At 34.8% G+C, this 23,942-nt stretch overlaps 1 protein-coding gene across 3 annotated transcripts in view; it reads left to right on the top strand.

Moving 5' to 3' along the window:
• Positions 1 to 23,942, top strand: part of LOC150092382 (cytosolic phospholipase A2-like) — a 341,574-nt gene that overhangs the window by 59,061 nt on the left and 258,571 nt on the right. For all 3 annotated transcript variants that reach the window (XM_090415055.1, XM_090415056.1, XM_090415054.1), the window contains exons 3-4: positions 12,598 to 12,622; positions 20,731 to 20,812. In XM_090415055.1, the coding sequence (XP_090271181.1) occupies positions 12,598 to 12,622; positions 20,731 to 20,812 (107 nt within the window). The remainder of the gene's footprint in view (positions 1 to 12,597; positions 12,623 to 20,730; positions 20,813 to 23,942) is intronic.

The following is a 23,942-nucleotide window of genomic DNA, read 5'->3' as shown; positions in this document are numbered from 1 at the left end:
CTTTATATTATATCTCTTTCAGTTTACATTCAACAGATTCATGTCAAACGTGAACAGCTCATAATTCAGATCAAGAGCGTCTTGCATTATTTGCCTGCTAATTTTCTCAAGCACTACTACAGAACAAATAGACTGGCCTATAGCTAGTACATAGTGTGCAGTACAGAGTTTTACCTTTTCTCATTCTGCAGACATCTTTCCAACTTTAATGCTCATAATCAACAGCCACAGCATTTAAGAGATATAAGAGACTTTCTTTTACATACTTGTTAGTTTTTAGTATGCTCCTTGGTGATCTTCCAATCTAGGTCATTAGCTTTAATCCTGGGCAATTCCTATTATCCATAAGCTATCCTCCATTTGTAAATTTCAGTAGCAAAGCTGAAAGAGTATGAAGGTAGTCACCCAATATTTAGGTTTCTTTCTTTCATGTCACAAACTACACTGGACAATACAACATTTTACCCTTGGCTGATACTTCAGGATTATAGTACACTGTTTAGTGATGATATTTTTGGCCTGTATACTATAAATTAACGATGCCAAGAAATATTTTTGGTTTAATATTTTATCCATGTAAGCAATGTTTGCAAGTGAAGTATCTTCATGACTGGCGTATTTGTATATAGAGGCTAATGACCTCACATCAATCCCATAATGCAAAGCACACATGCTTTCAGATGTATATGGGAAGGGCCACTACCCAGACTGGTTTCAACCTTTATTGAGGTCTCATCAGTGGGAGCCAGACCCAGAAGGGTCTGTATACTAATGTGATACTTGTTGATAAAATCAGCAGGAATATAAAAACAGTATGAAACATTGAATTAAAATGATAAGTTGAAAACTTTAAATGCCTAAAAGGACTTATATATTTTTGAAACTAGAAATTAGCATCTAACAAATTGGAAGTGCCATTTAACAATAATAATAATATAATGATCTCTGAATTATCCAGCCTTCAAATGAATAACAAACCTTCAGTTATCTGACTCTTGAATAGGTTAGTGTGTCAGCTGGCTTCTGGTACAGCACCATGTAATTGTGCCTTCAGTTATCCAACTGTTCAATTATAAAACCCGCACATTGCTTTCCTTACTACGCATTATGGGAAGGGCCACTATCCAGACTGGTTGCTACCTTTATTGAGGTCTCATCAGTGGGAGTATGAACTGAAAGAAAATTTTGCCAAAATGTTACTCACCTGCTGCATGATTGATACATGGTATTTTCTAGTTTCCAGCTTCCTTTACTAATTTCATTTTCATATTTTCCAAAGATTGTATCTGGAATAGTACTAGAGCCGCCTGTTTGTAATAACAGGTTTGGGAAAGTAAATTCTTACTGTGCTTAGTATCTATCCTTATGATTTATTAAATGTGAGTCATCATATTAAATAGATGGAGAATATTACCAGTATGGAAACTGTCAACACTGTAACAAAAAATAGAAGGGTGTCAGACAAAGTTAGATTCATTCTTGTTTGCAGGGTATTTGTTTTTATTTCACATTTGTGCTGATTACCTCCAAATGTAGGCATCCCCCCCCCCCTGCAATTATTTATTGCAATAAACCTGGTTCTTTCATAACCCAGATGGCTAAGTTTAAGATCTTCAGCAAGATAACACTGCATTAAATGTTAGTTTGTAAGAAGCAATTTCTGGGAAACATTGTTATTATTATCCAAGACCTGAGTCAAAGACTCATCTGGGAGGTCCTTTTATCACACACACAGCTCAGAACCACATATCAGAACCATTTCTTAACATAGCAACATGCTTTGTCTCCTTTCCCGTGTCCACAACAGGTGGTTATAATTAACACTTCCTACATTCCATTGTTGGAAGTCTCAAGCTATTGAAGTAATTGACACTTATTCTCTAAAAAATTGCATAGTTGTCAAAGTTGGCTAATATGGAAAAATATACCGTATTTGAATGAAGCATCCTTTGACTTCTGAATAACAACAAAATGTATCAAATGGATCTCCAGGAATAGATATGCAAAATTTCAAAATCATAGGTGAGAAAATTAAGCTAAATTTTATTTCATTAAATTAAATTAAATACATAAAACAATTAAATTGGGGTGCTTAAGGGTTAAAGCTGTATAAATGAGAGGAGACCTCCACATAGCCTTTAAAGGAATGCAGAGAACCGACCAGGGCTTCTGACCTAATGTCCAATCCTCACCTTCTCGTGGTGCACCCTGTTGGGTATCTACTTGGATACTGAACGAACGAGGATGGGCTGGCAATTTGGGACTTAGCAGACCAAATCGTATTCTTATCAGTTAAACCAAAATAAAAAATGATGGTACAACATGACAAAATTTCATGCCGGCTGGGGCATCGCCTGGTTAAACAAGGCCCCCGTTGTTTTCGCCAGGGAACCAGGGTGAACAGCGAAAAGTCAGCTACTGGAACAAATCTGAAAACACACCCCAACTCAACATCACCAGAGTTAAAGATTGGTACTATCAACATAAGAAGAATGAATGGCAACGAAATGGAGCTAGCTGAGGAATTAGATAAGCACCAGATCGACATAATAGGGGTGACTGAAACAAAAAAGACAAAAACTGGTGAGATCTTTCTGAGCAATAAATACAAAATGTTATATTCAGGCAATGACAATCAACGAAAAGAAGGAGTAGCCATAGTATTCAACACAAAATACGAGGCTAATCTTCTTGAATGGCAGGCGGTCTCAAGTAGAATAATGTGGGCAAATATGAGAATAGGGAACTGGACAATGAGACTTATTTGTGCCTATGGTCCCACAGAAGGTTCTACTAAGGTAGAAGTGGAGGGACCAAAAATTCCTCCACTAAGGTAGAAGTGGAGGAATTTTTTGAGGCTTTAGAAAAAGCAACTGACACAATGAAAAAGGAAAAGTTGGTCCTTGTTGGGGATCTAAATAGCAGAGTAGGAAATGACTGTGAGACATACAAAAATATTTTGGGAAAATTTGGAGAAAAGAGCAAAGCTAATAATAATGGCAAATATCTGTTGAATTTCTGCTCGGGTCATGGACTGGTTATTACTAACACCATGTTCCAACATAAAAATGTGCACAAATTCACATGGAGAGAAGAGGCAAGGAATAAGAAAAGTCTCATTGACTATGTTATTGTTGATAGTGATGTTTTCTCCCTGGTGCAGGACACCAGAGTATACAGAGGATTTGAAATTGGAAGTGATTACAATTTAGTCTTGAGCAGGATAAAATTGAATTTCATATTGAAAAGAATGACATGTAAGAAAATTTTAAAGCGAATAAAAGTTGAGCAGCTCTCAGATGTGAACTGTAGACTAAAATACACAAAAATTGTATTGAAGAAAAAATGAAAGAGTTTGAGAACAGGAATCAAAACTTGGAGATTCAGTGGCAGGCCTTGAAGAAAGCCCTGATTGATTCAGTGAGAGGCATGTGGTGAAGTTGTGTGCAAGGATAGAAAAATTAGAACTCCATGGTGGACACGGGAAGTTAAACAGGTAGTGAAGGAAAAGAAGAAAGCATATCAAAAGTTCCTGGCAAATAAGTCAGCTTGTGCTCTTAGAGAATACAGAGACAAATGCAAGAATGCTAAACACTGTGTAAAACTAGCTAAACAAAAGTCATGGGAGGACTTTGGCAAGAAGATAGAAAATAAATATCAAGAAGGTGGCAAAATATTCTGGAGGTTGTTGAAGAAGGAAGCTTAGGAATGGAGGAAAGAGTGCTGTAAAAGGAGTTAGAGATGATAAAGGTGATATGAAAACGGGAGAAAAAGATATCCTTGAAGTATGGAGTAATTACTTTGAAAAACTGCTAAATGAAACAAGCAGTGATGATAGCATAGTGGTAAAAAACACTGACCAGGCATGCAGTCAGGAATACATATCCATACTTGAAGTAGAAAAAGCGTTCAAAGGCTTAAAATGAAAGGCAGCAGGAGTAGATGATATTCGTCCAGAAATGCTGAAGTATGGTGGTATAAAAGTCTTACAGTTGGCTGCACTGCATTGTTCAGAAAGCCTGGACAGAGGGAAGAATTCCTGATGATTGGAGTAGAGCTCTCATAGTACCTATATATAAAACAGGAAATAAAACTGAATGTGAGAATTACATTTCCCTACTAAGTATTCCTGGCAAGATCTATGTAAGTATACTTGACAAATGATTGAGAAGGATTGTGGAATAAAAGCTGGATTCCAGCCAAATAGAGGCTGTCAAGATCAGATCTTCACTTTACGACAAATTGTGGAGAAATCATGGGAACATAACAAAGATCTCTATTTGAGTTTTGTCGATTTGGAAAAGGCATATGACAAGGTGCCAAGAGAGAAGCTATTCAATACACTGCAGTTATATGGTGTCAATGGGGCATTATATCAAGCAATACTTAGTCTTTATTTGAGTTGTAAGTCAGCAGTTAGAATTGAAGGAAGTACAGGAAGATGGTTTAATGTTAAATCTGGTGTGAGACAAGGATGTACATTATCCCCTCTGTTATTCATTATCTATATGGATCACATTATGAAGGAAAGTGGTATTAAACACGATATCAACATTGGAGATGTTAATGTCAGCTCTTTCCTTTATGCGGATGATGTTATACTTCTAAATAAATCCACTACAAGTTTGCAAGATTCCCTGACTAAATTGAATAACTGTTGTAATAGATATGGTATGAAGGTCAGCATTAAAAAGACAAAGACAATGAAAATAGGCAGAATCATTGAAAATGTCAACTGTGTTGTGAATGGAGAACCTGTGGAACAAGTAAAACATTTCAACTGCTTAGGCACGATTTTTAGTGAAGATGGTAAATTAAATATGGAAATAGACAACAGAATCAACAAAGCTGGTATAGTAAGAAGTCAATTGAATAAATTCATATGAATAAGAGAGAAATTAGCCAAAACACTAAATTAACTGTATACAAGACAGTGTTCAAAGCAATTTTAACTTATGGGTCTGAGAGATGGGTCAGAAGTAAAACACTTGACCAAAGACTAGAGACCGCAGATACGAGAGTCCTGAGAAAGATTAGAAGCGTGAACAGATGGCATCAATGGCAATATCATATTAAAAACGAGGATATTAGGAAAGAACTTGACATTGTCAGCATCCAGGAATGCATTATCAGAGCGAATCTCAGGTGGTATGGTCACTTAAATGAATGAGAGAGGAAAGATTAGCGAAACAAGTGTTCTTTGCCAGGTTGGCAGGAAAACGACCCAGAGGAAGACCAAGATATAGGTGGATTGATACGGTACAAAGTGCCTTAGACGATAGAAATATAAGATCTGATAATGTTGGAGTCTTGACAAGTAACAGACTGATTTGGAGGAAAATTTTAGATAGGAAGTTAGTAATGATGTAATTTTTTCATGTGGTACTATCATATCCTGTACACCCCTTGAGGGTACATGGCTGGAATTTGATGATGATGAACAATTAAATTTTATTACATTTAATTTCAATTATTTAATGTTTTTAATTTTCTTAAATTAAATATATAGGTAAGAAAGTTAAATTATTTATTTAATTTTAACTGATATTGTATTAATGCTGATGATTTTCTGAATATGCTTTCTTTGTATTGCAAGTTTCTTTGTTTCTTTTTTGTTCTTTAATTTTTAGTTCTTAACATTTTAATTCCTAACTTTAAAAATCCACAGTCCATTTAATTCATTATCTTCTTCATTATTGGTTCTTTCCATGTCTCATTTTGGTCATTGGATATATTTTGCCGTCCTGGTTGGCCGAGTGGTTAGCGTATCTGCTCTCCAGCCAAAAGGTTGCGAGTTCAAATCCCACCATGGGCATGGATGTTGTGATTGTCTGTGAAAGTACTGGTGGTAGTAGTCGGCGGTAGATGCCGTTGGTGTTAGATGATGAAGGTTGGTGGAGTAGTGAGATGTAGAGTTGTAGAGTAGATACCCTCCCTCGATGAGTCTCTGTACTCCCTGGAGGTGTGATGTAATAATAATAATAATAATATATGTGTGTGTGTGTGTGTGTGTGTGTGTGTGTGTGTGTGTGTGTGTGTGTGTGTGTGTGTGTGTGTGTGTGTGTGTGTGTGTGTAGAAAGTATTTTACCTTGGGTATAATAAATGTTAAAGATACCAAGCTATTTTAAACCTGGTTTTACTCTATTTCCCAAGTAAGCAAACAGACAAACAAGTTAAGTTTGCACCTGCAAGTGTTGCAAGTCTAGCTGACCCTGCACATAGTGCAAGACCAAGGCAACTCATGGTAAAAGTAGAATAAGCTCTGATCACTAATCTTTAAAAACCAGGTTTAAAATAGTTTGGTATCTTTAACATATATATATATATATATATATATATATATATATATATATATATTATTTTTTTTTTTAAATTCTACACTTACTTCACTTACATGTTTTTCTTCACCCAACATTTTTCCAAATTTTACATTTCTTTCTCAATCAAATCTAGCACCAAATGCTTGTCATCACATCCTTCAACAAGTACAAACCTAGGTACTTCTTTTTAATACTCTTTTAATATGTTAACATTTTAAATAGTTGGAACTAAATTTGGCCTTAGATTGGAGCATAGGGGAGCCCCATTCCCATAAAAGCTTTGCTATTTTTTGTCAAGTGACCTTGTATGTTTCATTAGTCACTAGTTTTCAGTATCATTTGTTGTATCTTTTTAAATTGGTTGTTTTGTTGAAGTAACACCTTATTTTATTTATTTTTATTTATTTATTGAATTTAATTAATTAATTTATTATTTATTTATTTTTGTAATAGATAACATGCCAGAATGCCTTGTAAATGTTAGAACAGTCTTGCCTTTTTCACTTATATGTGTATGGATTATTTACAATACAGTCAAAAAGGATAAATTTTATTCTTTACACCTTTAATAAAAAAAGTTGGACATTATATGTTATAATTAAAATTGGTCCACCTTTGCTGCAAGTTGCCAATGGATGTACCATCTTACCTCAGTCCTGAAGATATTTTCAGGCACAAACTCTGTTTGCTTACACTTGGATAAAGGATTAAACTAAATTTATACTAGTTGAGTGACCAGTGTGGATGATGATGTAAAGCTGTTTTAATAATGTTAAGGAACTGACCAATTCATGACTGTCTGTTTAATGAAAGTCTTGCAACAAAGCAAGTTCCTAAAGAGGGAAAGGAGGGTATAGAGCTCTATTGTACAATGGTGATTGTAGAATGCAACTATAAAACTGTAGACTGGTTTATATTCTTCTGTGGTTGTTAAGATTTTGGAAAAATTGGGAAGAGCTCATATACCGAATTGGGCAGATGATATAATATTGTTTATGATAGCCAGTATGAATATTTAGGAGTTTTGTTAAGGGGAGGGTTCTTATATTAGTAACATAGTACCCTTTAATAATAAAATAACAAGAGTAGTGGATGAGGGAAAAGAAATACACTGCCATTTTACTGAATTTTGCAAAGACATTTAATAGGATATTGTATGATAACTTGATATTTAAGTTGCAGCATATGGATTTAGTAACTGGCTAGTAGATTGGATTGAAAATTGGCTTTCTGATTCTGGGAAGGTTATTATTGATAGTACTGATGTTATGGCTCTTCAGGAGAATTTGAATAAGCTGAACATGTGAGCAAATTAGTGGGAATTATTGTTTAATACAGTTAAATGTAAGATCCATACAATCAGGTGCCATACATAAAAAACAAGTGGCAAAGATAAATAATCAGAAGTCACAGTACTTATCATAATTTGGAATTGATAAAGAAAGCAAATTAATACAAGAAAGTGTGACAATGAAATTTTGAGCTAGAGCAGATTATAAAGGTAGTAGATTATTATTTACCCACCTTCACATATATTTATGGCTTTCATATTTATATTAATATAAAGCTCATATTGATGTCTTCCTATGTGATTACCTATGCCGTTCCACTCTGCAATCACAGGTTCGAATGGCATTGGACACCTTAATGGAAGTCTAATGAAAGCTTCTCCTTAGTCTAACGAAATCTTATGACCACTGGTGTCAGTTAAGATGGTGAATATTTATGAGCAAGTACAAGAATTTTGCCCCCCAAAAAATGAAGTTGTGACATTTAAAAGAAATAAAAGAAATTTATTCACCTGCTAAGAGATAATTACTTGAAACAGAATGTGATGGAAAGGACTTAGGTGTTTAAGAGTGTTGGACCAGGTCATAGAATCAAAAGATCTGTTAACTCAGATGGCCATATTGCCATTGTGGCCACTCTCCTATTGTGGAGAGATCATCCTGATTTGGAAGTTTTCCAAGCATGTTAAGAAGATGTATATATTAACTACAGGGCAGGTGATTATGACAAGCTTAGAAGGCAGCTTGAAGCAGTGTCTTGGCATAAGAATCATGGAGACTAAAAAGGAGCACATGAAGGAAGCAATATCAGACTGTATACAAGGTCAGAAGGATAAATCAAGTAAGCATAAGATGAATGAGCAGTATCATTAAGCAGGAGTTCCAGAAAAAGAAAATGTGGAAAGTATATTAAGGAGAAAGGTGATTAGCAAGTTCATGAGCAGCACAAGACTTGGGCAAGAAAGGTGACCAGCATGATAAGGAAAGCAAAATCAAATTATGAGAAGGAAATTAGCTGAGCAGGCCAAAGGAGATCCCAAAGAGTTCTTTTGCTAAGTGGCAAGTAAAAGAATGACTATGGAAGGATAACTTTAATGAATGCTGATGGTATTGAAGTGATAGCAGCAGGCAAAATAGTTTTTTACTGAGTGACCACTTTGTAAAGATCTATCATTGAAGTGAGGATATTGCTGTGATGACAGGACCTGATATAAGAATAAAGACTGATTAATTGAAATACTTAGTATATTGCAAAATCTCAATATAAATACTCTGTGGGATTAGATGAGATATCAGCTCTCATATCACAAGAATGTGTAAAGGAATTGGCCTTACCTCTGACTAGGTCTCAGCTCTCATAAAGTCCCAAGGGAGTGGAAGGAAGGCAGAATAGCTGGCCATAATGGAAGCTCCACTGGGGTAGTAAATTATAGAACAATCAATATCTTAGGAGTAGGCAGTCATAGTATTAGAAAAGTTGGTCAAAGACAGGAATGGATCGATAGGAATGTGATGTCTATGGGAAGCACAGTATGACTTTGTGAAGGGGTAGTAAATTTCTAGTCTTAGAAATTTACCAGCTTTTTTATAATAGAGTTACTGCTGAGTTGGATAAAGGAAACAGCTATCCAAGAAATTGATGACGTTAGAGATTTTGTTATTCTTCATTAACCAACTAATCCTATGAGTTACTTTGTCTCCATAACTATATATCCACTGGACTTCAACTTTCTCTCTTTCTCTAGCAACATGTTGAGAGGGGTTTATAGAATTGTTGTAGAGGAAATATTTCAGCACTTGGCTAGAGGGGGAAGAACAAGAGGTCATCCCTGGAAATTGAGTAAGAGTGTGGTTAGTAAGATTGGGTGTGAGGACTAGGATTTTGCTTGGAGAATGGTGAATGAATGAGTGGAATTGGTTTCCAGAGTTAGTTGTAAGTACTTTGTCAATGAATTCAAAGAAAGGCATGATAGATATTATGTGAATAGTTTGGGTCTTCTACAATGAGGCTTTGAACTCCATTTGTGCAATAAATAATAAATAAAGATTCTATCCAGAATCCTAAGTGTTTGGAATTCATTTCTTGCCACACAGTTTTTCTATTTTACAAAAGAGAAGAAAGAAATAAGGATTTGGTATCCTAATTAATTTAGTTGAAAGCAATAAATTTTGGTGATAGTAAGACAGTTTCTTTTGTTATCTATATAAAAGATCCTGAAAATGGCAGTATAAGATGTATATTCAATATGTGATATTCTTTTATGACAGAAACTGTTGGGTTACTAACTACTCTGATCTGTTCCAGAGAATTAATGAAGCAGATCTAAGAATGAGGTGTTTAGAATATGATAAAATATAGATTCTATAAGAATAAGGCACAATAACATTTTATTAGTTTTTCAGAGGAATATGCTAAGAAATTAACATTCATCATATACCGGATTGCAACCATAAGAATTTTCAAAGAAATGCAAATGAAGTAAAATAGTTTGTAGTTAAGACTTTTGAGAAATTTGATATTAGGAGATATTATTCACAGATGTGTGAATACTGTAAGCTAATAGTAAGCATGTGAGGGGGGGGGGGGTAGTGGTTGTGGTTAGAACAAATGATTTGGTTGGGCATAGGGAGAATGTGAGGAAGAATGGATATCAAGAGATTATTGAGGAGAGAGTGAAAGACAATAGATGATAGGAATGGTAATTTGAGTGTTGCCCAGTTATGACAATGATGAGTTGCAGCAGAGAGCAAAGATCTTGAATGGAATGTTAGCAGAAGTGTGTGAAGAAAAAAGAATGCAGTTTGTGAATGTATGGGATGAGTTTGAGGGATGAATGGAACTGTATGAGAGCAATGGACTGCATATGAATTTTTGGAGTGAGTCATTTGGAAAGGTTGCTGCTGAAAGCAGTGTAATGAGTGATTCCAAAAATCACTCGGTGAAATGATGTGAATGATCAAGAGAGTGAACCAGGTGGAACTGATATGGTTTTGAATGGAGAGGAGAATGTGAGAAACAGGAATGCAAGTTGGACAGGGAAATGGAGGTGGACCAGGGAGGTCAGGGAGACGTGGTGTAAGGAGAGTGGGTTCTGAAAGCAGTAATGAATGGATGTATGTAGATGATCAGCATAGGAATGGATCAGCCCAGAGTAAATGGAGATTTGAGTCTGGAGGATATATATGGGACAGAAGGTGAAAAGGCAGGAGCAAGTGAGGAGTAGTCACAGATGGGACATGACATGACTAGGACTGTTATATAGACCAAGAAATGAATAGTTACCCCTATTTACAAATACTAAGAGAATCAGAAATATGGGAGATGAAATTGATAGTTTATATGCCTGAAAATATTTGGTATAAATGAAACCTGGTTGGATGAGAATAACATCGACAGGAATAGAAATGGAGGGATATGGTGCTTTTTGTGAAGATAGGAAAGGCAAGAAGGGAGGGGGGGGGGGGAATGCTACTGATGCTAGTAGGGGAATTATGTCCACACAAGGTTTAGATACAGGGAGAAACAAGTGGCAAAAGTTTTGATACATAGATTGTGAAAGTGGAGGATGACAGAATGAAATATTTGGTGGGGATGTTGCGTTGCTACAGGCCAGAGAATGTGGCAGGCAGAGACAAAGAAATGTATAAGTAACTTGGTTTAGCATGCAAAGGGTGATCATTATGGGTGATTTCAGTTATGGCAATATTGATTAGAATAAAGAGATAGCATGAGAGAATAAAGAGAATGAATTTCTTGAGTTCTTGAGGGAAAACAATCTTTGGCAATATATAATGGAGGAGATGAAGGTTAAGAGAGTCTTAGATCTGGTTATATCATCAAAGGATGTGATTTTGAATAGAGTGTCTAATCTTCCTCTGGTTGGTTGAGAGTCACCATGAAGTGGTTGCTGCCAATCATATGAGAACTTCTATAAAGAAGGGTATTTGAAGCAGTACAAAGCTTGTGATTATGAAAGCTTAGAAGACAGCTGGGAGCTATAGCTTGGAAAGAGCAGTTAAGTGAGAAGGAAACAGATGCTGCATGGACATTGATCAAGAAATATTTAAAAGAAGCAGTGTCTAAGTATATTCCATAGGTGAGAAGGCTGAACAAGATAGCAGTAAAATGGTTAAATGAAGAGATTGTGTGAAATCTGGAAAAAAAAGAAGGCACTGTGGAGGCAACACAGGATGAATGTTGGTAATGATCCATTGCATGATGAATACAAAGAGCAGTCCAGGAAGAGGACTCAAGTTAGTAAAGACAGCAAAAGTGCAGTATGAGAAGAAATTAGCTAATCAAGTTAAAAAAAATTCTACTGAGTTCTTTCGATATGTGGCAAGTAGAAGAAAAAATGGCTATAGTAAGATTATGCTAGTTGATAACAGTGTCAAATTGGTTACCAATATGGAGGATATAGTTGACGTATTCAGTGAGCAGTTTATCAGTGTATTTCATCGTTGTGAAGGCAACTATCCTTGGAAATCATATCAAGGTGTTTTTTTTTTTTTTTTTTTTTTGCAAAGAAATTTTTTTGCATGTGTTTTGTGTTTGCAAAATGCCTTACAAGAGAAGGTAGTGAATTAAATGAATTTAAGAGATGCAAGAGAACAAACATTGTGACATAAACTTTACAATGCCATTTGATTTTGTCAGAAGGTAGTAGTGATAATGATAATGAGGACACTAATTGCATCTAGTGAGAAACTTAGTTTTCCATTTGTAGTTTGATCAGATAAAATCTTAATTGCAGCAAATTTTAAGAGGTGAGGCAGAAAATTTAGTATAATTTAAATTAACAGATTTCCAGAATAAAGTAAATAATGTTTTGTGGTTTAAGTTTTGGATTTTTAAAATTTGCAATTTTTTATCCAGGTGCTTTTTCCCCCCCTTTTTTTAGATGTAATGATTTCTATGAATTCAAGTATTTGTTTATATTGCTTCTTTTTTTATTATTTTTTTTATTTTTGTTTTATTTATTTTCAGGTTTGATCCATTTAACATGTTTGCTGTAAGTTGGTTTATTTTTATTTACTTTTTTGTTTATATGGTATATATTAGGATTTCTGCCCCAAGAATTCCTGGGACAAAATTTCCAGGAATTTTTCTAATCTTTCTCATCTCAAGCCCTGAAAAACAGCTTGAGACTCAGACATTTCAGAATTAAATTTACAAATAGAAAATAGAAAAGCATGTAATTTGTTGTAATTTTTATAATTTTTATTTTAGTAAAATGAGTATTGTGTCATATAGATTATAGATGATTAAAATTTTATTACAACTTAAGCTGTTTAATGACTGCAATAAATCTAATCTTATTCATTATTTTACACATCGATTTGTGTTTCTCTTAAACGCAATACAATAATATCATTACATGACTAATATGATGATGAATCAAGCGAAACAAAACAGCCATACGTAATAGACATTTTTATTATGCATAGTCACTTTGAGTTGATGTGTTCACAGAATTACTCCTATCATCAGGTGTTTCATTTGTTTAACAAAAAAATCATTACAACAGAGAATGGACTTTCATACTATAATGTATAATAAAGTTATTATTTTTCATTTTAAAATAATTTTAAAATGAAAAGAAAATTTAAAAGATAAAAATTATTATTTTAGCATTTTAATGAAATTAAAATGAAAATCAGTCAATTCAAAGTTTCAAAACAGTTTAAAAAAATGTAAAAACTGAGTGTTCCTGGCAAGATCTATGCAAGTATACTTGAGAAACGGTTGAGAAGAATTGTGGAAGAAAAGCTTGGTGAAGAACAAGCTGGATTCAGGCCAAATAGAGGCTGTCAGGATCAGATCTTCACTTTACGACAAATAGTCGAGAAAGCATGGGAATATAACAAAGATCTGTATTTAAGTTTTGTCGATTTGGAAAAGGCATATGACAAGGTGCCAAGAGAGAAGCTATTCAATACGCTACAGTTATATGGTGTCAATGGGGCATTATATCAAGCAATACTTAGTCTTTATTTGAGTTGTGAGTCAGCAGTTAGAATTGAAGGAAGTACAGGAAGATGGTTTAATGTTAAATCTGGTGTGAGACAAGGATGTACATTATCCCCTCTGTTATTCATTATCTATATGGATCAATCACATTATGAAGGAATGTGGTATTAAACCTGATATCAAAATTGGAGATGTTAATGTCAGCTCTTTGCTTTATGCGGATGATGTTATACTTCTAAATAAATCCGCTACAAGTCTGCAAGATTCTCTGACTAAATTGAATAGCTGTTGTAATAGATATGGTATGAAGGTCAGCAATAAAAAGACAAAGACAATGAAAATAGACAGTATCATTGAAAATGTCAACTGTGTTGTGAATGGAGAACCTGTGGAACAAGTAAAACATTTCAGCTACTTAGGCACAATTTTTACTGAAGATGGTAAACTAAATATAGAAATAGACAACAGAATCAGCAAAGCTGGTATCGTGGGAAGTCAATTGAATAAATTCATATGGAATAAGAAAGAAATTAGTCGGAACACTAAATTAGCTGTATACAAGACTGTGTTCAAACCAATTTTAACTTATGGATCTGAGAGCTGGGTCAGAAGTAAAACACTTGACCAAAGACTAGAGACCGCAGATATGAGAGTCCTGAGAAAGATTAGAGGCGTGAACAGATGGCATCAATGGCAATATCATATTAAAAATGAGGATATTAGGAAAGAACTTGACATTGTCAGCATCCAGGAATGCGTTAGCAGAGCTAATCTCAGATGGTATGGTCACTTAAATAGAATGGGAGAGGAAAGATTAGCAAAACAAGTGTTCTCTGCCAGGTTGGCAGGAAAACGACCCAGAGGAAGACCAAGATATAGGTGGATTGATACGGTACAAAGTGCCTTAGACGATAGAAATATAAGATCTGATAATGTTGGAGTCTTGACAAGTAACAGACTGATTTGGAGGAAACTGTAGATAGGAAGTTAGTAATGATGTAATTTTTTCATGTAGTACTGTCATATCCTGCACACCCCTTGAGGGTACATGGCAGGAATTTGATGATGATGATGATGATAAAAATGAGGAAACAGTTCATGCAGAAAATGAAATTCATGAAATATGTTCAAAACATATTTCATGTGATGAATAGCTCACTAGTTGAATGATGAAGCATTTAGACCATATGCATGAATCACAATTTAAAAGAAGTTTTAAAGAATTACAGAACGTTCAAATCACTCAGAAAGAATTAATGCTGATCAGTCAATTATAATCTCTTCTAAAACAAGAAATTATGGGAGATTGTATCTAGATTGGCTGTCGAAGATGGAATCTCAATTCGAACAATTGCCAATAGTTACTTTATATGCAAATCAGTTTCAAAGCAGAATTATGTATTAGCATAATTCTGCTCTGAAAGAACCAGTCAGATATCTTAAAGTAAATTTTGAATATGAATTTGGGCATCTAATGGGCAGCCATGCACAATATACAACCTCTGCCCCAAGTCAACTCGGCCTTCCCATGGTGTGGTCTGTTTCCACAAAAGGGGACTCTGGCAAAACCAGTGAGTATTCCCATAAAGGGATACCTTCCTAATTGGAGGAAATGCCAACTAGACCACCAGCTAGTAGATGACGTTCATTGCCTAGTGAAATACCACCACCCAGCTTATTGGAGGTCTGAAATGGCACATACCATGTTTTATTTTGAGATCAGGGATTGTAGTTTTTGCTCCTCTCTCTCATCTCCATGCAATGAAAGTGACCCTTCAAGGCCATGCCGTACATACATACTTAGAGATCCATAACCTCTTCCATTTCAAGGGTACATCAGTTAAAACAGTGGTGTCACAGGCCATCTGCCAGTTACTGCATGGGCCCAAACCTGTCAGTTATGAGTCAGGAGTCTCCTTGGTCAACTGGCATATAATCCCACTACCACATAATCTGCCAGGTCATGCTGTAGAGGAATCCTGAGTAGTGGTATGTGGGAGACATTGTCGAGGCCATGTTATGGCAAGGAGATTAGTCACTCTCTGATTTGGTGTCATGTCCAAGATTCTGTTTTCTCTCTCTGCACATCTCCACTTTATCCTTCCATCTAACCATGAACAAACTAATGATGAACCTCACAAACAATGACAGTGACACTGCAGCAAAGAGAAATCTCCCTGAACAAATTGTAATAAAAAATTCAAACACCACCAGTCACTATATACAAACCATGCCAGAATCTCCTTATTAAAAATTAACTTTCACATCCACTTCACCAACATCTGTAGTATTAACACTGACATAAGTGAAATTCACCATCACTTGCAGTCATCTAGACCAAACCTCCCTCTTGACAGAAACCCAAATTACATCTACATTCCAAAAAAGGCACAGCACCTATGCTTTTGTGAAATCAGACATTTCATACCAGAGAGTGGCTAATTTAGAATCCCCTGCTTTCGACCTCCTCTGGCGCAAGGTTTCCTTGACTTGTCTAGTAATATTCATCTGCTGCATTTAACATTCTCCAAACTCTGATTACTACCTAGACTTCTTTCTTCACATTCCTCTCCATGAAACTCGACCACCTGCAGTCTAGCCTAGCCACCCAAATAGTGAGGTCGTCTTCCTAAGCCACCTCAGTATCAATAATTCCAAATGGCTTCCCTTTTCCAATGCCCCTGACCAAGTTGTATGAGAGACAGAAATATTTGCCATTAGCAATGACCTAACACAAATTGTTCATCTAACAATTTGTGTTAGAACATAACTAAAATCTAAAATCTAACAAAATCTAAAACATAACTGTTGACTGATTATTGCTTCATCTTATCCAAACCAGCTCTGAACAAGTCATCGAAATTATCCTTACTGGCATGAAGGCCTTCATCTCTATTCTATTCAGAATCCTCATCCACTTTCCAAGCCCTGGTTCAATTAAAAGTGTATTAGAGCAGTCAAAGAAAAAAAATTCCACTTACTGCAGGTGCCTTGCATCAAGAACTTGTCTAAAACTTGTCTAAAAATTCGTGATGCTGTCCAAAGGAGTGCAATTCAGCTCATAGACAACCCCTCTCTTACAGATTCACTTCAACCTGTATCTCATGGATGCAATGGTTCTGCTCTGTTCTGTAGGTATCTCAATGGGCATTGCCCCACTGAACTGGCAACAATCATTCCTCCACTTTCTGTTTCACCTGTTAATATAAGAGCATGCAGTTGCCCAGTACCCCTTTATTGTGCAACTGCAAACATGCTGAACATGCTTTTCTTCTTCTATTCCATCTACCTCTGTTCTGTAGAGCATCCCACCACAAGAGGTATTTCCGAACAACTACAACCTGCAACTCTTCAAAAAAAAAAAATGTCGATAAACTTCTGACTCCTCACCTACACCTTAGATGGCACTGATGTACTTATAGGTCCTTCAACCTCTCATGTATGGGATCAATATAAAAAAATAAAATAAAAAAGAAGAGCAAATATCAAAATTAAAGAATTAACAGAATTGGATCACTATTTTAGTCTTACTTTGGATGAGTGGACCAGTATTGGAAATAAAATATACAGTATTTTAGTATTGTTGTTCATTCAGATACATAAAAATTTTTAATTTAGGAATAGTTCGTTTGCCCAGAAAATATTCATCAGTTGATATCCAGAATATCATCATCATCAATTTCCTGATATGTATCCCCAAGGGGTGTTCAGGTTACTCTGACAGCATTACATGATTAAGTTTACATTATTATTAATCTCCTATTAACACTTTTCTTCCAAATCAATCTATTACTTGTGAGCACTCCAATGTTGTCATATCTAACATTTCATACTTCTAAGGCACTTCTGACTGAATCACTCTGCCTAGACCTTGGGCTTCCTATGGGTCTCTTTCCTATCCAGAATATCACGGACTTACAAATGCATGAATTCAGAATAATAAAAAATTAAAAACAAAACACACTATTGCTATAATGACTACTGGAATGAGAATGATGCAAAAATTTGAATCTGAAAGCTCAGTTGAAAATTTACTCTGCCTTAACATGTCATTCACTTATTTGACACACATTATTTAAAAAATATAATAAATAATAAATATATTTAAAAAATAATTTTCATGAGCTAAATTGTATAATTCTGGGAATTCCTAGGATTTGGAAGAACAATGTCTTGAGTTCTAGGAACAGAAAAATAGTCGAGACTCAGAAACCCTAGTATATATATATATATATATATATGTATATTTATTTATTTATTTATTTATTTTATTATTTTTAATAGTATTTATTACTATGTGTATTCATCATCTCCATACTACACACCCTTTGATGATGCATCTCACTACCAATTTCAAAAGTTAAAAAAAAATCTTGTTTCTCATTCATCGCTCGCAGTGAGTGAAAAACAACTTCAGCAGTGGTTTGTTTTCTCTCTCTCTCTCTCTCACTTGACTTCCACTTTGATTAATGGTAACCTCTGTTAATTTCTTCACTAACTCTTCATCAAACTTTGTGAACTATATTCCTTCTTATATTCAGATGGAAGGAATATATGTATATTCCTTCCATCTGCCTTTAATGAACAGTCTTGGTCATGATGTAGTCTTAATTACTAATTTCTCAGCACTTTTAAGATTTCCTCATCACCCCAGAAACCAAGTGACCAAATTTGTATGCAGTGGTACAGAAGTAGTGTGATCAAATCCATATACAAGGAAATCTAATCTCCTTATGACAGCTTATTGACATCTTCCTTATCAGTGTAGCTGTTTACTAGGTTCTTTATGACTCTCGTAGGGTTCCGTAAATTTAATTTCCTTGTTCATTTCTTCTTCCTGTAGGAGAAATATAAAGTTTAAGTGACTAGGTCCACCTATAAGTATGCAGCATTCCACATTTCCACTGTAAAATGTAAAATTTGCATTTAACAACACTGAATCATTTTTGGTTTTAACACACTCTTGTATACTTATTGTTTGTGTTTTATTTTTTTCTTGCTCCACATAAATTTATTTACTTCACTTCCCATCATACTGGCATTACTTATTCTCTTATGTGTGCTTTATTTATGTCATCTTCAAGTATCATGTCTGAGTAGCTGAAATATATAACTTCTTTCAAGTTACTACTGAGAATGGAACTGATATTTTCTGTTTTCATAAAATATGCATGTAGTTTTAGTCTTTTTATTGATATAGTTTTAGTCGTCTTATTGATAATGCTCATACCAGATTTAATCTCAGCATTTATTTGATTTGGCCAAAGATTTAAGTCTTCAGGAGTCTTTAATTTTCCATTACAATTTGCCCCTTGCCCTTCCCTAAATCCTTGTGTTACTTATTATAATACAAGGATTTTGGGAAGTGGCCTTTGAGTTTTTAACATTCCATGATATTCCATGCCAGATCTGAAATCCTCTCTCTTTTTGATCTCCTCTGGTTTAAGATTTCCTTCCTTCATTCTGTAGCATTCATGTACTGTCTATTACACCCCAAATTCTGAAAGTTACTCTGGTTTCTTTCTTTTTTTTTTTTGTTTACTCCTTATCCTTGAATCATGATTTTCTGCATTATTATAGCTTCCCAAACAGTGAAATTATCTTTCCAAGTGATAACTAATGTCCACAACTCCATCTGGCTTTCGTCTTCCAATTCTACTGAGCAAGCTAAAGAAATGCAGAAGTATATTCTCTAGTTGAACATAATTGTTATTCTGCCAACCAAGTATATATCTCTCTCCATTCCCACAACACCAATGAATTTTCTTTAACCATTTCTCATTCGTTCTCATTCCAAGCATACTGTTAACAGTCACTTTTCCTCAGTATCTCAGACCATAATCTTGTGCCAGTTTCTTCTACTGCTGAGAAACTTGAAACAAGAACTCCAACTTCTTTCTCAGCTTGTGTTGAAGCATGCAGCAAATACAAATGCCTTTCATGTCCAGTTAACTTGGCTTCATAGAAATCTGTTTAATGCTATGATAAGGTGATTAATCCTATCTACATAATCTGTTATCTCTCAGTTTTATATATATAAAACTGAGAGACTTTGACTATCTTTTTTAATATATCAACTCCAACAAACAAATCTGCAAAAATTATAGCACAACCCTGCTATATTTGTAAGGTTGAGAAGAAAGAAGCAATAATTGATGTTTAACATGTTTTTGAATAACTAGAGGGTGTAATCCTTAGGGAAACTATAGAGAAGACAGCCTCAAACACAGAAGTATTCTAATTTGAAAGAAGATGATAAGAAATTGGTTTGGTATGTTTGAAACTGGACATTGGATATATGTTGGCCAGCAGTTGCTGTGTGCTAATACTTTCTGTACTATCTCTCTTGATCTTCTAGCCTCAAGAGAAAATATGGAAATGGTGGCAGCCAGTTTGGCAAAGCATTGGTAATGAAAATATCTCTAAGAAGAGAGGCATAAGGCAGAAAGAGAATATCTCATAGAAAGAGGCTGTAGCGAATCTATGACAGATGGGTTATCACTTAACTGGGTTATTCTCTTCTGGAGCATCAAACATTTTTAACAGAAATTTTGTTGCACCATTCCATATGTGAGAGCAGTATACTAATTTAGGATGGATTTGGGATTCATGCAGTGTTAAGAGGTTAGGGGCAGATTTGGAAAGGCCATTTAATTTGGTTTTGGAAGGCTGTGGATGTGATATGCTTATGCTAAGAGCAGTTAGAGGTGCAAGTCAAGTTTGCCAGATTGGGGGGGAGGAGTTAAAGCAATGCTCACATATGAGACTGCTTTCTGTAATAATTATATATGATCAGCATTCATTATATTAAAATTATGGAGATAAGTATTGTGTTAGAGTAATAACTTCAATTTGATATAAATCAAAATAATTAACTAATGTTTGTGCCATCTTCAGATCAAGGTCATCATCTGGAGAGAGAGAGAGAGAGAGAGAGTGTGTGTGTGTGTGCGTGCACGCACGTGAATAAAGAAGTCAACTGACACCCCCCCCCCATGGGCAAGATGCATCGTGCTATGTAATGAGTCACTTGTTTGTAGCCATTATAAATTGGAGGAATATGATGCTCCCAAGGTCAGTGAGTCAACCTATAAATAAGAATAAGAAAAAGTCTTTACTTCCTTAAGCTTACTTTTTATTACTTTTCAGGTCCAAACAGAACCATACCATATGTTAAAAGTAACTATAAAAGATGGACAAAATATTACTAAAGGATGGGTAGGAGATTTGGGTAAGTTTTTTTATCACTTTTCTGTGAAAATTCAATATATTTCTTCTAAACATTTAACAAAACTATATAAATAATTAAAACTAATAAAAGTCATAGATTTAAAAAAAAAAAAAAAACGAAATAATTCTACATGTTTTGTTGTCTCTTTGCTGAGAGCATCTTCAGAAAGATTTACAAGGCACATACAAAAGATTTAAACACTTTAAATAGCCATCATTGTACGAATTGACAATATAATGAATAGTCAGTCAGTCAGTCAGTTAATCACACATATCATTGGGCAAATCATGTGCATACTGCATATTGTTGTTTAAAACTGTAGGTAATTGCTGGCATAACAGAGGTCATGAATGTTAGCATAATTAAAAACTTTCTGATGACACGAAGTATCATTTTTTGGTTTCTGTTTAATGTCAGCTGGCTGTTTAATGTTACTGCAGAAGGCTCTGTGAACATTCCTGCAAAAGGCCAGTCTGCAGTATGATGTTCTGCAAGAATGTATGCAACTGGACCACTCTTTTCTCCTCTGTTGTTTTTCCACATCGCCTACATGCTCTTTTTTTATAAATTTCAAAACTTCTAGTTTGACCCATGTATTCCTTTCTACAGCAACAAGGAATATTGTATACTCCAGGGTATTTATAAAATGGGATATTTTCTTTAGGGGAATGTAGAAAGCTTTGGAAAGTATTAACTGGCCTGAAGACTGTTCTGATGTTGATGTATTTTAACAATTGGGCTGTCTGTCTAAATGTAATTATGGAAAGCCTTTAGTGCCATTGATTATTCATGACAGCACTTCATGGTATAAATAGCACCAAGAGAGGAAAAAATATATATTGAACTTATTAATATTTCATTGGTTTTCTGCATATCATCTTCAGAGCACATAAATATGGAAAACAATTCTAATTGTAACTGAAACAGAACTAGTTTCCTTATATGGCTAATTTCCTTAAGGACCACACTGTACTTATCAGATTATAGATTGAGATCCTACAAAATCTCAAAAGAAATTTTGTAGGATCAAAGGAAAAAAAAACAAACAAAAGAAAAAAAAAGTATAAATTATTTAAAAAAAAAAGAAAGTTAAATCTTGATCCAAAGAGATTACCAAAAGCTTATCATGCCAAACCATCCCAAATATATGGGGATTCCCAAAATTCACAAACGTAATACCTCCTTTATCTAGTAGTAGACAGCATATACAGCCCCATCTACAAACTAGCCAAACATTTATCGATATCACTCCCCCACCTCATATGTAACTCACCCTCATCTATTAAAATTTCTTTACACTTTAAAACATTAATAAAATATCTAACTTTGACATCATGGTCAGTTTTCATATTCATTATCACTACTTTACCTTTGATATAGACCTTGGACCTCATTAAGCCACATTTCCCCATGACAGTTGAATTATTCAGATTCACCATGTATTTGATTTATTTCTTATGAAAAAGATAAATATACAAACAACTGCAATGCTGCCCTCCCCATCCTCCAGCCAACTTCTATATGGAACATTTTGAAAATCAAGAGCTCAACACAGCCACACTTAAACTAATAGTTTGACTGCACTTATATTTGCTTTGTTTTTTTGATATGTTTGCTTTGTGGCCTCATGGACCAGACATATTGGATATGTTTTTAGCACATCTTAACAGCTAACATCCTGAAATAAACTTCACCATAGGAAAAAAAAGAAAGTAGCAATTGTCTTCCCTTTCTAGATACACCAATGACATTGGTGTATCTAGAAAGGGAAATCTACACCTTTTCCATTTACAGAAAACCTACTTATACAGGAAAATATTTACATAAACAATTGCACCACCACCACCACCACCACCCTTTCCAACATTATGGCATCCTTTGGCTCTGTGAGTCATCCACTGACTCACAGAGCCAAAACTATTTATCCAAATGAAATCCTTGAAACTGAGATCAGTCACCTTCGCAAACCCTTTTTAACCAATGGCTACAACCTTTATACAATACTGCATGCAATCCCTATCTCTCCTGCAACAACATACAAAGATCACATCAAACTATTCCCATCCCATATATTAAGAATATTCAAAGTTCTCTGCAAATATGATCTCCATACCATTTTGAAATTTCTCATTCATTTAACTACCTTCATCCATCCTCCTAAAGATCAACTTCATTCTCTTGCATATCCTGGATTGTATAAAGCCTTGTGCCTGCAGTTTAGCCTACTTGGACAGACTTGGCACATTACATTGTTGCAGTAATTTGACAAAGGCTAAAGAGATAGTCATTTTGCAACCTTGATAGCCTGACTTCTCCACAAATTAACTTTGTGGTTATATGGTGCATATAAGGGCATTAGTTCTATTTCAGTTAAGAGGGAATTGTTTTCCACAGTTACTTAGTTCAGTGCTGTGTACTTTGCAGATAATTTAATATTAATTTAAGTTATAATTTGTACTCTGAAGATGCTATCTAGATGTGTTGCCGCCAGTGTGGGGTAAGGAGTAGTGCCTTTGTAATTGATTTTTGGACTTGCATGGGATGGTTTGTCAGGATATAATAATTTTTTTTCATAACTTCCTTGAGTAGCCATTTTGGAGGACCTAGCAAAATAGGATTTGAAGTTCTTTTCTTTTATTTCATCATCCTTAATTATATCTGAAGCTCTGTTTTTTAAGGTTGTAAATGATACTTAATTTTTGTTTGGGATGGTGAAATGATGTTGCATCCAAGTACCTACTTATTGGGTTGATTTTCTATAGATTTCTAAATTTAATCCTCTCTCCTGATTGTTCTTGGCTAGCATGTCTTATGAATAGTAATTTACCATCTTTTCCATTTCCGTTATGAATTTGAGTTTTGAATGGCAATTGTTCAGAAATTATCCAAAATCTTTGAGGTATTTTCTGGGTGTGCTTCCAGATGATAAATACGTCAACATATCTTCACCAGGCAAGCAGTTTTAGGATCATCTCCACCAGAGTTTTCGTCCTCAAGTTTTAGTTCTCATACAGCATTAAATACTTATTGTTTAAAAGCTTTCACATAATAGCATGTTTATTATTATTATTCAGGATCTCCATTATTTATTTATTTTTTTATGTTACTCCCACCCACAAAAGGTTATTTG

This window comes from Typopeltis vanoorti, chromosome 26 (assembly GCF_054136105.1).
Source record: "Typopeltis vanoorti isolate ZY-2024b chromosome 26, IOZ_Tvanoo_1.0, whole genome shotgun sequence".
In the NCBI taxonomy this organism is placed as follows: Eukaryota; Metazoa; Arthropoda; class Arachnida; order Uropygi; family Thelyphonidae; genus Typopeltis; species Typopeltis vanoorti.
Note: the sequence above shows the minus strand (reverse complement) of the source record. Positions and strands in the feature narration are given on the sequence as shown.